Genomic DNA, 14981 nt, shown 5'->3' on the forward strand with positions numbered 1-14981 from the left:
CTGCTCAACGGGACTTTTTACGTTCAGTCAAAAACCTGATTCTGATATCAGCTCACTGCACGAACATCAGTGAACTATGACAAGAACAAATCTGCAGTCACAGGTGACTGAAAAATATTCAAACCTTTATTTAAACTTATATTTATGTTGTTGTCTCACTCAACAGATTTGCCACCTGAACAGGTTAAACATAATTTCACATTTATTGTAAATGTTTTTTGTGTATATAAAAAAAAGACAAAGCAAAATAAAGCTTCACTCATTTTTATTTTCTTACTTACCAAATTATAAAGAATAAAGAATTTTTAGTGTGCATTAAATATTTTTTCAAATGATTTTTTTATGATACTAAACTAAAAATGTGTTAAGATTATTCACGCCCATTAGTTCAGTGTGTATTTTTATGTTGCTGTCTTATTAAATAAATGATTTAGCATTAAAATGCAGCGCAGCATTGATGAACTGTGTGAGACGGTGCGTTGGTCCAGTTTTAATATCTGAGCACGTTAATGTGTTCCAATAGAAACAGTCTGAGGGTTCATTTAATCCTGATTTAATAACACTGAGCCTGAAATGTGAATCTCAGCTTCCCAAAATGAACTCTGATTTTATATTTGGCTGCACTGAAATGATCACCTATAAATCACTGACAGAAGTTCAGTTTCTCAGCTGCTGCTTTGTGAAAGTGACAAAGAAATGTTAAAAATAAAACGGGCGAGACAGAGAAACCGTAAAATCTCATTTTAAAACTGGTTTGTTGTCGGAGGCCTCCGGCTCCAAATCTCAGGAATACAGACGTACTCGTACTTCACGACAGGAGGCCTACACTTTGATAAAACGGTTTGAATTTAAGGTACCTTTGATCTTGGGTTTATATATAACAGAAGGGAAACAAGAAGTAGTGTCAGGCTGTTAAAATACCTGAACAGGTGAAATTTCACAGAGTGAGGAGTTCAAAGAAAATACAGCTGTTACCAGGTAAACTGCTGAGTTTATGTAACACCTGGTAAAGCAGATTTATTAAACCACATTTCAGGTTACAAGAAAAATAAATTTAAAAAGAATTCTGCAGTTAAAAGAAAGTCAGCTTTAAGAGCCACGTTTACTGAGATTAAAGGTGCGAATCTAAATTATTCTTAATTTAATTTTAATTTGATTTAACAAAGATTGTGAAATAGTCATAACTTTTTCTACTTTCATTTGTTTTTTGTGACTATTTCACAATCTGCTGTGATATTGGGCTGAAATATAATAAATATCCCACTCAAATAAAAAATGTCACTTTGTGATTTTAAGAAAGGGAGAAAACAGCAGGTTAGAGGTTAAATGTACAAACTTAGAGGACTGAATTATAACTGCACAAATCCACGAAAGCTGAAAATGTTAAAAATGCACTCGGACTGGTTTTATTTCCTGTATTTTTGCCCATGAAGGTTTCTTTAATGGATCTGGATGAGCAGACACAGCGAAGGGAATAAAAAGCCCATTAGTCATGTTCATGCTTTTCAATGCCCCCCAAATGAAAATAATCATTTAAAAAAAACATACAAACACTGGATTATTCTCTGCTTTTCAGACGGAGGAGCATGCAGCAGTACAAATACACAGACAGCGGCTCATTGTAACACCAAACCTTTAAATCAAACCAACATGGCCTCGCTACTCAATAAAAAACATCTAAAGTTGGTCTTTAAAAAGTGCTTCAGAGACATAGATCCTTGCATTCAAACCTCTCCGGTGGGTTTTTAGACTGTGACATAAATATATGCTTTTACGTTTCATCTTCTCTGCGATTGTTCATATCGATTATTACAAAATAAACTCGATTGAGAAAGGAAAAAACAGCGGGGACATATTTGGTTGTTCACACGCCTGCCGGCTTCTTTAGGCAGATTTTCCTCTTGAGTTTTACAAATGGGATCAAATTAACCTCCTTTTAGGTTTAACTTTTGTTTTGGGGGCAGAAAAGAAACGGAGAGGCTCAAGAGGGAGAAAAATCTTCTGGAGTCATTAATCTGAGGGTTTCTTTGAGTCCGAGAAGAAAAGGCTGCAAACACAAAAGATCCGGATAATTTGTCTGTGCGGGATCCACCGAGCCGTTAAACTCAGTCACGGTGAAGCGAAGGAATGTGGAGCAAATTTGTTTCTGACCTCGGTGGAAAAGAAAGCCAGTCGATCATTTTGATTAATTCTGTGGAGGTCAGAGGTCAGCCTGCGGTTTCCTAAACTCTCTGCGGTGGAAGTTTTTTTTTTTTTTTTTTTTTGTTTTTAAATATAGAAAAAGCGGAGCAGCCCCCGTCAGTGCACCGCCACCGCGGACTGCAGCGCTTCTCCGGGGCCGCCCGGGCTGCTCTGGCCGGTGGCTGTCTGCGGGGAGGTGGGGCTCAGAGACTGGGGCGAGTTCGCGAGGAAAGCCGGAATGTGCGCGGGCAGCCCCGGCAGGCCGGGTACCGAGGCTGGGGAGGGTTTGATCGGCACCGGGATGGCGGGCAGCGTCTGCCCGCCGTGACAGATGGTCTTGAGTGGCATGCCGTAGGCCGAGTAGTCGCTGGCGGCCATGGAGATGGGGGCCGCAGTCTCCATCATTCCGGAGCCGTACATGTGCGGCCAGGCCGGGGTCAGCTGGTTGTGCAGCGGGTACCCGGCGGTGGAGAAGGCCGCCAGTCCGCCGGGCATCTTGTACTCTCTGGCGATGATGTTCTCGATGGCGAACGGGTGCTTGAAGCTGGACGGCTGCGAGACGGAGCTCAGGTTGTATCCGGCCGGCATCTGCGGGAGGTGCGCGGCTGCGTGCAGCGCGCTCAGCCGCAGCTTGGCCTGCTGCTGCAGGTAGTGCGCCGCATCCTGCGGCTTGCTGGCGGCCAGCGGGTCCGCGGCCTGCATGCTGCCCACCTTGAAGCGTTTCCGGCGCCGCAGGAAGCTCCCGTTCTCGAACATGTCACCGCAGCTGGGGTGCAGAGCCCAGAAGCTGCCCTTGCCGGGCTGGTCCGGCCTACGGGGGATCTTGATGAAGCAATCGTTGAAAGAGAGGTTGTGGCGCAGCGAGTTCTGCCAGCGCTGCGTGTTTTCCCGGTAGTACGGGAACCGGTCCATGATGAACTTGTAAATCTCGCTGAGTGGGAGCATCTTCTCCGGGCAGCTCTGGATGGCCATGGCCGTCAGGGAGATGTACGAGTACGGAGGCTTCTGGTCGCTGTACGTGTTCCTCCCGGGGCGCGGCATTTTGTCCTGCCGAGCCGGACCGGGATCCCGTCAGAAGAGCCTCTCTTCGCTTTGTTTTCGGAAACTTTCTCCAAACTCTTCACTGCGCCTTTACGCATGAGACGGAAACCGCCGGCTGTCCTGGACGCATGCTCCCAGTTTTTACGCACAGCTGGTAGCGAAACTTTGGGAGAAGTTGAAGCGGTGGGTGCTCCTCCTCTCCTCCGCTTGGGTGGCAGGTGCAGCGCGGTGTCCGTCCTCCTGCTGCCCGCTGGTGAGCTGCGCTAAGCGGCTGCTGCTGCCTCTTCCATGCCCCTCTCAGATCTGTCCCGTGCGCGGTGACAGGAGCAGAAAAGACCCCCGGTGAGGAGCTTCATTAATGGGCCACTTCTGCGCCATCACATGATCACAGCCAAGAGGAGGAGGAGGGAGGCGGGGGTGTAGGGGGAAGCGGGGGGCACACCGTACTGTCATTTACACGGTGAACCGACACGAGTCTTTCATTTGAAGCTGCAGCGGAGAAAGAGCAAAAGAGAGGAGCACGACTGTCGGGAACGTGTGCGCTGAGCGGAGGTGTGTTGGCACCGTTTTACGCGCAGTGTGTGTCTGTGTGTGTGTGTGTGTGTGTGTCGGGGGGTTGTTTGTGGCCTCTCGCACCAATTTGCATTGACTAATAGAGCCGCTGAGAGCTGCTGTGTGAGCGCTTTAATTTGTTTTATTTGTTTGTCTCTGTTCACAGAACCGTTACGAAGCTTCTCTCCAAACATCCAGGTATCTTTCACAGAGTCTGAGCTGATGAAGACGAGACTTCTCTCACTGTGGGAGAGAAACTCCTTTAATAAGCTCCTGTTTTTCCACTTTCCTTGAACTACGGAATTAAAGGGAATTTCCACGAAATTTAAACAAATTATTGTTATAATTATTATCCACAGCTCTGTGTGGAAACAACAACCCTGAACTTTAAACAATGAGTTTATAATTTCTGCGATTAATTTCATACGATTAACCCTTTTTGCTTTTTTTCTCCCGTTTTTGCCCAAATGCCACATTTATCTTTTTTTTCTAAAATAATAGGCAGATATTTTTAAGGAGCCTGTAAAGCTTTGAGTCTTTTTTCCTCAGATGGATCTGAAGGTTCCGCCTTAAAGTTCTTAATCATTTTTATTTTACTCAGCAAAGCTTCATTTTTCATCTGAACTGATCTGTCAGTATAACTCTAATATAATGCAATTTAATTAACGTATTATAATCTTAATATCTGATATTTGTAGCACATACATTTATTCTATCTAGTAATTTACAATTAAAAATCTTATTGATCGTTAAAGAGACAGAATGATTTCATCATCCTGAAAAAAGACTTGTCAGTTTTAAAATAAAGGAAATAGTCTAGCAGATATATTGCCATATATTATTATTATTATTATTATATTAACACTGAAAAATGTTTTACCAAATGTATTTATTTGCAGAACTTATTTCTGAGACTTGATATATTCTCAAGTCATTTTTGTGCAAGAATCATCTGATGATGAGTTAATTTGTTGACTGATTTTATGATCTTACAATACGATCAGTTATCAGTAAAAACTAAAGTTGTTTCTTCAAAACAAAACTAATGATCACTCTAAAAAGCTGCAGCATTAAATCTGATTTTCTTCTTCATATTTTGGTCATTAATTATTGACCTAACGGCTGCTTTCATGTCCATTGTTTTCTTTTTGTTCTTCATCGTTTCATCGTGTCAGTTAAAGTGCAGCAGAAGGAGGATTAAACTGGAGGAGCCCCGGGGTTTAACAGTCCCAGAGGAGGGGGGGGGGGAGGGGGTGACACCAAACAGCTACTTTCACACGTCTGACCTTTGACCTGTGAGCTGATAATGTGACATGAGAGGGTTTCATACAGAATTATATTGTGTTTTTTATTGTTTCCACTTGTTTCCTGTTTAATATTTTTGATTTTGGTCATTTCATTTTCTAGTTTCAGTTTCCTGTTATCATTTATTCCAGTTACTCTTATTGTTGGTGCTCATCACTTTAGTTATTCTCTGTTTTTTATTTATATTTTATTTTATTTATTCAGTGCATTTTAGGTGTTTTCATTTTAGGTTTTTTTGTTTATTTTTTAAATTGATGAAAATTCATTTCAGTGTCATTTAATTCTTGTATCATCATTTATGATTTCATTCATTCATGTTGCATTAGGCTGTGAGTTTAATTTTTCTGGTGACTTAAATACAAATAAAATAAATTTAGTTTTCAAAAACTGATTAAAAGAATTTAAATGATAAAATCAGTTTTTTATGATGTGATTTTATTTTGGTGCTGAATGTAATAAGTTCTGTGATTTATGACTTATTGATAATATTCAGCACGTAGCTGCAGATTTTATGGTCAGTGTGATAGTTTTAGTTAAATTAGGTCACTGCTTCCTCTTAAGGTTTTATTGAAAACTCTTTGAGCGCTGTTTTTTTTTTTTTTTTATAAAATAAAAACTGTTTTAATGTATATTTAGTTTAAAATGTTTGACAAAACAATTTTTTCTTGTAAAAAATAAAATCAGTGTTCACTTAAAAGTAATATCCAACATAATAAATATTGAATACAAATGCAATAAATACGACTCATTCTTATAAAAATTATCCATACTATATTGAATGAGCCAGTTTATATTTTTTCTGCAGCAGTGGTTTTTACATTTTTTTAATTATTATTATTTAATGTGAGCAAATGAAAAACATATTTTAAAGGTTCTCCTAACCTGCTGAAGCTGTAATCCCAATTATCATAATTAATCCTCGTTACGTAATATGCTTTATTAATTATATTTACACTGAAAACAGACAAATAATATCAGAATTACAAGTAAAGGGAAGAACAGCCTTTTCACTTTTAATGCTATTAATGAATCAATGTATTGATCACTATTGGCAGGTACAGCCGGGAGCTTTTGAAGCTGTTTTGGTCTCACCTCTGACTGAGATAAATAAAGTTGAACTGAATTAAACACCACCTCTAATATTATTATTATTATCACTTACAGGTTTGTGATGCAAACATTAATAGCACCTGCAATGACGATAACAATCATCAGCAGGTATAAATATTCAGCCGGCTGCAGTTAATTAGCAGCAGGAGGATTCTCATTAACGGCTCTGTTAACTGACTAAAGCAGAGCTCAAAGCAGCCGACAGCAGAGGAGGAAGAGGAGGAACACCTAACCCTGTTCAGGTTTCATCCCCACGGTCCACTGAAATGTTCCCCAACATGTTCCCTGACATGTTCGAGGTTTTCTGTCTCAGCTCTGAACAAAGACGGCATGCCACCAAACATTTATCAGAACAAATCTTCTAACATCTGCTTTCAAATCAGTTCATGTAAAATTGTTTTCAGTATGAAAAGGTTTGATGTTATTCAGCTATAATGCTGTACTCTCCAGGGGTGTTCCCGTGATTTCTTTTTAATGGGGGGTGGGGGCTCTTAAAAATGAGGGACTACACATTCCCCATCACTTTTACATGTGGGGGTGTGTTGTCATTTATCTGACTTTGTGGGGACCCGTTCACGTTTCAAACTTTGCGGGGACATTTGCAGAACCCGAGGAGATCTTCCCTCTGTGATAGAGCATCAAAGGTCTGGTTTTAAGGTTCAGGTTCAGGCTGAGGGTTAGCGTCCCAGTAATGCATTATGTTACTGAGGCTCCCACAAAGGCAGAAAAACATACGTGTGTGTGTGTGTGTGTGTGTTTGAGGGGATTCAAAATGCAGAGCAGCAGTGGCGGTGGTACTTGAGCACGCTTCTCATCATCTACCAACACTTCAGCTGCACTCAGGAAATAAGCACGACCTCACACACACACACACACACACACACACACACACACACACACACACACACACACACACACACACACCTGTCTTTGTGAGGACCTTCGTTAACACAATGCATTCCTGGGACATTAACCCTAAAATTGGAATATGATCCTAAACTGACCCAAACCCTCGTCTGATGTCACAAACAGAGCTTTGAATCTTTGTGGTAACATCCAAACTTCTGCAAATACACGTCCATACTTCTAAAACCAGTCCTGCTCTTTCCAGGTGTCCGATAAATGTGCGCACATTGCAAACTAATACCCCCCATTTTCCAAATAATCATCTTCTTTTTGCCCAACTGTTGTTATTTTTCAAACATATATTTCAAATGGTGTCGGGAAACAAAAACCCAGAAGCTCAGAGGAAATTTCTGTTTCGGACTTTTATCGACAAACAGGAAAAAAGTAAAAATCTGTTTGTGGTTCTTCTGTCACGTTGACACAAACTCATTAACCTGAACCCGTGTTTCTCCTCTAAATGTTCCTCATCCAGGCACCAATTTGTGACGGATTAATGACGACCCTCCCACCGCCGCAGATTTGCCAGGCCCTTATTATGAAATGAATGAATGGGTGCCACCGAACGTGTCATAGCTGTTACCGCCCAGCACGTCGCCCACCGTCCCCCCACCTTCCTCCAACCCCCAGTCGGAGCTGCTGGCCTCCATTAGAGCTGCTGATTTATCAGGAGGAGGACACAATTCAAAACAATGTAAATCACTCAATTATAGTGTTTGGACACAGCGGCTTGGGCGGGGCTAAACAGACACTCCACTATCCCAATATTACTACAGACAGTCAACTCACCACAAAGAATGCGAAAATTAAAGGACTGATCAAAAATATTAAAAAAAAAAAATATATATATATAACTGTTAAAATCTGAAGGTCAAAGGCCATTGAGCCTGGGTTAAAGACTGAGGTTGCAGGTTCGATTCCCAGCTCTCTCATGCTCGAGTGGTTCTTTGCCTGTGGGAGGCGATCACTTCAATTAAATCGCTGATTAAGCAGATTGGAGGCTGATTAGTAAACGAGCAGCGGCCTTCAGGAGAGCTGCTGCTAATTAGTGAGGCGATTAGCGTGTGAAGAGCAGCGAATGAGGCGTCAGCGCTCGTTAAGAGCCACACTGACAGATTATTACTCCATCGGGCTGCCAAAATGCTGCCGCGTCACAGCGAGATGTCGCAGACGACGTCCAGGAAGGCTCCTTTCAATCTCGAGGCATTATCCTGGACTTTTTATTATCATCAAATTCTCGTGTTTCATCTTCAGCTCCTTCCTGCAGCGGCTGGTTTGGACCTTTTTACCCTGATGGGAAACATCCGATTAATACTGAGAAGCACCGTTAATGAGGAAATCAAGTTTGGTTTGAGTGTTCTTGAAGTGTACCTGAGCTTTAGCGAGGAGAGGCATTGTCTCTGTGCCATTTCTAACTTTTTCTTTCACGGCAGTATTTTTTTTAAAGCACAGAGTGGACAGCAAATTGAGCCACGGCTGACTAACGTAGAAACCTATTAAGTCTATATATAAATGCTAAAGTTCACTAATTTGACTCGTTTGTTTCTGTTTCTCAAATCTCCTCCAAAGTGCACCCAGTATTCCTGTTTTGGACCCCGGAAGTGCCAAACTAGTCCTGACTCCTTTAATGGTCAGGTTCAAGTGGAGTATGAAGGACGGGGAGTGTTCCCCTATTATTGATTTCATTGTATTGTGGATTTATCAAATTTTAATAAAGTTATATTAAAAACAGCAGATAAAACAACAAAACAACCATCCCACAGAGAAAATACACAGAAAGGTGCCAAAATCACCCATAAACACACCGGGTTGAACAAACCCGGCGAGGAGCAAAGAACTACAAAAGGCCAAAAACAACTACAAAAATGTTCAGGAGCAACATGAGGTCAGTTTCTGCAACAGTCGCACCAGATCAGCTGATATTCTCTTTAACAGGGGCCACTAAAGTTGCTTTATCCCGCCCACATCTGCAAGCCACTCTGAAACCCACCTCCGATCCAGCGCTCGTTTATGAGGTCATCCTGCTTCCGTGGAAGCACGGCGGGTTCCCAGGATGGAGTCTTATAGCCTGATCACTGCAGGTGGGAACATCTGTGATTAGTGAGGCCACTGCTAACAAACGCAAGCTAATAAACAGAACTTGGGAAAAGACAAATGATTTCATGCTTTCTGATAAATCATGAGATATACTGGAGGGCAGAGGTGATATGCGTCTGAACGCAGAAGTGGTCTACAAGAAATTTACTTTCCTTCCTGCGGCAGGAAGGAGCTTCAGTGCGTCCTCTCACCCGATGCTCCAACATACACATTTAAAAAGTTTCCACCATCTGCTGAAGATCATGTGACGAAGTGAAATCTCCACAGACATCATGACATAAATTAAAAGTCTAAATGTGGCCGTGGTATTTGTGAAGCTGGAGGATTAGTGTGGATCGTTATTTTCAGCGTCTTCCTCCTCTGAGCTTGTGAAGTGCTCCCTGCTCGGCCCTGTTACCTGATTAGCTTCTTCATAAATGCAGCCGATCGCGTTAACATGCATGAATATCGGCAGCCGCCTCGTCGCTCGGGATAGCGCTCCCTAACATTTTGTCCGGCGCCTAATTATTCCATTTGCTTGGATCTGGGTGCCATTTAGATGCAAGGTAATTCAGTGTGGTATAACTCAATTAAATTTCTCCTGACTGGGATTTATGGAACATCAATAGCTCCTCTGTGGGACCAATGGGAACGCTTCCTATTTATCCCCAAGTCCTCCTGATGCTGCATTTCTGCAGCTCAATTAAATAGAGGAGCGATGAGGATGTTTCTGCTGCCTGTAATGAGGACAGACGGGCTCGGCCTCCTCGTGCTGGATTTCAGAGCGGTGGCGTATTAGCGGGAGCTCAGCAGTCATTACCTCTGAAATTAACTTTTAAACATGGCAGAAACTCTCGGCTCTGATTAGACCGAAGAGCTTACGACTCAGTCCCGCCAACAGCGACACATTTACATTTGAACCGTCACTCAGTTTAAAGTCTGCTGGTGTTTTCCAGACGCTAACGCCCCTTCAACATCTGACAAAAACCAACAGTGCTGAGCACTCAATCCTGCACTCTCTGTAATGTCCAGCAGAGGGCGACTCCACAAGAAAACGAGTATCTGTGGGTTCAGTTCCTAGCTCCAGCTGTTACTGACTGACTCTAAAAGTCAGTAACTCTCATGTATTTTTAGTCTTTGCTTCATCTAAACACAACGACACACCTTAGTTTGCAGTTTATTGATTGGTTAAATACATTTGTTCTATTTGCAAGCGTGCACATTTAGTTTGCCTGTGATTTTATAACAGTTCATTTCTTATTTGTGGGTTGTGATTGTGACTGCTCTTTGTTTCTTACCTGCCGTGATCCCTGGGAGTTGCCAGACAAAAGATGGTGGCCGGGGTTTAGAGCACTTTAATACGAAGAGGGGCTGATTGGACGGCACCACCACGTCTTGCTGAAGGGGGGAGAATGTGTATTTTCTTCAGTTAAACAAGCATTTGTATTTAACTAAATATGTGAATTCAGACTTTAGTGTTTTTGATTTTCTTCTGTGGTGCTGAGTTTATTAACAAACTGGATTGTACTGCATCGTTTTTGTGGCTTGCAATCGTGTTGTGTTTAGTGACCCCTGCTGTGTTATAGTGGTCTGATCAGCCATTATATATACACACCCTTGTTTATGAACTTCACAGTTCTTTGCCTGAATTTTGTTTCTTGAGCTGTGTCCCAAAACGTAGGCTGCGTCCTTCGGAAGACCCGGCCTTCGTGGTCTACGTGGGCCGGGTCCTTCGAAGACCGAGAAGGCCGGAAGTGCGAGGCTGTGAAATTGGACGGTCTAGCCTTCAGATTTGCGTCACCGCTGTGTCGGTGGAGTTTAATAAACTCGTCCGTCTGCTCCTTGCTATCTAAAATATAACAGGGCACTGGAGTAAACTCTCGACCATCTCACACTTCTGTTTAATCAGTTTTCTGTTTGACGTTTATTCAGCTGTGTGAAAATCCCGGAGGACCCCAACCGATGGATTAATAAAGTTTTATTTAATCTAATAACTTTGATCTCAGCCAAACCGATTTACTCCGGAACAAATAAAACATAGAAAAAGGGTAAAAAATTAAATTTTTAAGTTATCTGAGAGACTTATATATCATGTTTAACCTGAGTAGCGAAAGACAGCGGGGGTCTGAAAACGATGAAGCCGGGAGTCCGCTGCTCTCGCCGGCTCGAGTGACCATTGAGCCCCCCGGCTTGCTATCGAGTGGGTGGGTAACAGACGTCTCTGAAAACGTTGGCACACTTTTGCAAATATGTGATGTCTTGATAAACGAGCAGATATTTGATGTTTACACAGCTACTTTCTCGCCTGAAAATATGTTAAAAGTTTATTTTGTGGCCCAGAAAGATTAATAAGAGTAATTTTAAAACTCAGTAGCTGCCGCCATTGTTGGCAGCTGAAATTAGGCTGGGCCGTGCTATGAATTCTTGGATATGGTGGGCCACGAAGGACACACCCAACCCATCCTTCAAATTCCGGGAAATGAAGGACGCATTTGAAGGAGTCGACGAATTGGGACAGCCTTCGTCGCCTGGCTGTGACGTAATCGGCCTTCAAATGCGGCCTCCGGAGGATGCAGCCGACATTTTGGGACACAGCTTTTGACCTCGTTTATGAGGTTCAACTACCAATGAAAATGCAGGTTACCAGTTGCCTAGGCAACTGTAGCCTGGAACACCTGCTAGCGACCAACAGTCACTGCAGAGCGATTTGAGATGAATCGCTTCCTGTGAGGAAGCAGCATCAGCATCACCAACATTTATTAAATGGACTTCAGAATTAAAACAAACTGAGCTCATCAGGAAAGCACTTAGAGGTCACGACTGAGTTCCCATAGACTCTTTCTTTAACCACAGGTATCGCCTCCTGGTGGACATTAAATAGAACAGGACTTCCACACTGGCCGGACTTTATCTCCATTATTTTATCATCTCAGGTTAAATTTAGAAAACGTCACGTAACAGTTGTCACATCTTTTTTCTTTTCGTCTTAAAAAAACAAAAATGTGTTCGTGATTTTCCATGAAGGTTTTTGTCCGGCTGCTCATGCCGGGTGTCCACGTCTCTTTACCCTGAAGCATAGCTGGACTGGCCATCGGGCATACCGGGCATTTGCCCGGTGGGCCGCTGGCGATTTTTTGTTTCTATGGGCCGATGGATTTTTTTTTTTTTTTTTAGGAAGGGTATATATAATGAAAGGTGTTGGATTGGCCAGTTGGTCATGATCGACTCTGGGCTGGACCAATTACAGCCGAGGAGGCCGGATGCACCCTCCCCCTTGTTTAGCAATCACGTGATTTTCGCCCATTGCATGCCGGGAACTCGTGGCAAAACAATCCAAGTACCGCATCAAATGCAAGCGTTTGCAGCACCGCAAAACGTTCATTCTCCGGTTCCAATAAATTCTTGCTTTTTCTTTGCCGTACAAAAAAGGAATGTACAAAACAAAAGGAGAACAATGCCGGTCCGTACAAAGACAGACTCGACGAAAAGACAAAGAAAAGATACGAGGAAAAAATCAAAGCAGTGAAAGGGTTAGACCCTTACGAGCACACAGAGGGACAAAAGACGTCAGCGTGCTGCCCAACTTTCACCACGCTCATATTTATAATTATACGGTTCTTGGAGTGAGTGCACACACTCATGAAGTTTAGTAACTTCAGGTCACTGCAACAAGCCCAGGTACAGTTTGCCGACGGATGGGTGCAGGACCTTGAAATGCACCGTGTAGAAAGTAAAGACCATCGTACGAACAGAGGTAAGTTTACCAGTCTCACAAATCGTCCTCATAAATACACATTCCTTAACCGTTTATTAATAGGACCTTTGAGCTCAACGGTAATTAATTAGTAGTGGAAATAATTTCTGGTACCCGTTACAGAAATGTAGCAGTGACAATAATATTGTATGCTGTAATCGTACTGGACAATTAGTGATACAAAAAACCTGTTTTATCCTGTGAATAAAAGTATATGTTTTTGTCAATGTACCATAATAACAGAAGCGAAACGCAATATTGTGTCAGGACAATTCACTATTTATGCACAATAAACAAAAGAGCATAGTGCGACAATTTCTGTTCAGCGCCAGACTTGCTTGTAACCTATATCACCAATTATGTTAAGAAAAATGACGTATTAACTACTACAAAACTCTGACCTTTGTGGGAATGCTTGGAGCAGACTAACATGTGAGCTGGAGTGTTCTGAGATGTTATATTTGGTATATCCAGACCATCCGTCGGCTCTTACTTCGGAAACATGGCTTGAAAAATTTCTCTTCAACGACGTAATCCGATAACAACCGATCTCTTTACCCGTCGGCTTCCCGTGGCTGTCATGCGACCGGCTATTGCAGTTAATAATACAACAGCTTCTTGACATTTTTGTGTTTCTTTTTATCGCTGTGTGACTGATTTCAATTGAAAGCCTGCGTGCGCTAGTACGTCTTGCCACAAGTTCCCAGAATCCTTTGCGGTTTTACCCTTGAATGACGTCACATTTTCAATCTTTATCCTGGTGGGCCGGTCTCTAGTCAAAATGCCCGGGCCGATTTTTTGTCCCAGTCCAGCCTTGCCCTGGAGGAGGCTGTAAAACCTGCGAGTGGACGAGTCCGTGAAGCTCACGTCTGTCCGAGGACATCGATACTTGAAGAGCAGGCGACTTGTTGGAGATATCGTTAAGTTTTCTATCGGCGAGCGCTGCTGTTTCACCCGTCTCCAGCCACACGTGGCGAGGTACGTCTCTGCCACTGCATTCGAGATGGCGGGGCAACATGGTGGCTAACATCTCTATTTTTAATCTAATAAGTTTATGAGAATGCATCAATTTATTTGAAGACGTTCAAAAAGTATATTTATGAGTACAATAATGTAGTGCTAACAGTGAACTGAATGAAAGCTATTTGAGTCCATTCAGGCGCCGGGACGAGTTGCAGCTTCACAAATCAGAGGGAAAGCCTCCCAGACAGATCCGTGGACGTGGCGGACGCCCACCAATTACAGCCTGTTTTTGTTGTAGGGTCATTATAATTAATGGCAGTCTGGAGCGCCGTTATGATCCACTCAGGTCCTCCACAGATAAAAGCCGTTTGGCATCTGGGCTCCGGCGGCGTGCGGTAAGGAGCTGCCGCCGCTGCTGCTGCTGCTGCATGATACTATGAATATTTAATTAATAATTAGTCATGTAATTCCTCCTCAGGAGTTATTATCCCTCAAACTGGTTTGTGAATTTAATTATTAGCAGCCTTTTTGTTTCCATGTCTCCCTCATTACTGTCAGGATTGATGTAACATAAACTTCATTAAAAATTAAAGTGAGATTCTTTAATTACGGGGCCGCCCTCGCCGAAGCCAGAATTAGCCAACTCAGTGATGTGCAAATGAGAGCATTATTTAAGAAACATGCTGGAAGTAGTTATGCTAATTCGCCGGGGTTCACAGTGGCAGACCTTTCCAGTCGCGGCTGCATATTCATTAAATGCACTATGCAAATTTAATGTAGCAGCCTTAGTAATGCCTTGTTAATTTATTCAGATTTATTGAGTAAGACTTGTAAAAAGTACCAATTTAATTAGCTCATCTCCTCAGACGGCGGCGGTGATTGCTGAGCTTTCTAAAAAGACGCGTCAGAGAGAGAAAAAAAGACCTCAGAGTGAGATGTTTTACAGGTCTCGGGCTTTAAAGGCGATATTTGCTGCACTTATGGGGCCGCTCAGAGAGAAATCACTTAAACTGCCGCTCGTTTCTCCCCGAGGAGGCGTCTGTGTTGACTCTAAAGGCTTAAAACAGGCCGTTTCCTCAACAATTGGGTCGAACCA

At 42.7% G+C, this 14981-nt stretch overlaps 1 protein-coding gene and 1 long non-coding RNA gene across 2 annotated transcripts in view; both read right to left on the reverse strand.

The window, feature by feature from the left end:
• LOC113027115 (uncharacterized) overlaps window positions 1–14981 on the reverse strand; it is a 28702-nt gene that overhangs the window by 12106 nt on the left and 1615 nt on the right. Inside the window, exons 2-3 of the long non-coding RNA XR_003272987.2 lie at window positions 10467–10566; window positions 9083–9167 (exon numbers count right to left, since the gene is read on the reverse strand). This is a non-coding gene — a long non-coding RNA (uncharacterized LOC113027115). The remainder of the gene's footprint in view (window positions 1–9082; window positions 9168–10466; window positions 10567–14981) is intronic.
• On the reverse strand, window positions 1384–4241 carry LOC113027109 (forkhead box protein B1-like). Its single transcript, XM_026176633.2, has one exon. The coding sequence runs from the start codon at window positions 3220–3222 to the stop codon at window positions 2299–2301; it is 924 nt and encodes a 307-aa protein (XP_026032418.1). The 5' UTR covers window positions 3223–4241; the 3' UTR covers window positions 1384–2298.

Source organism: Astatotilapia calliptera, chromosome 1 (genome assembly GCF_964374335.1).
Source record: "Astatotilapia calliptera chromosome 1, fAstCal68.1, whole genome shotgun sequence".
NCBI lineage: Eukaryota > Metazoa > Chordata > Actinopteri > Cichliformes > Cichlidae > Astatotilapia > Astatotilapia calliptera.

Excerpts from the sequence above, each read along its gene's own strand:
- LOC113027109 (XM_026176633.2), bottom strand. The coding sequence starts at position 3,222 with ATGCCGCGCCCCGGGAGGAACACGTACAGCGACCAGAAGCCTCCGTAC.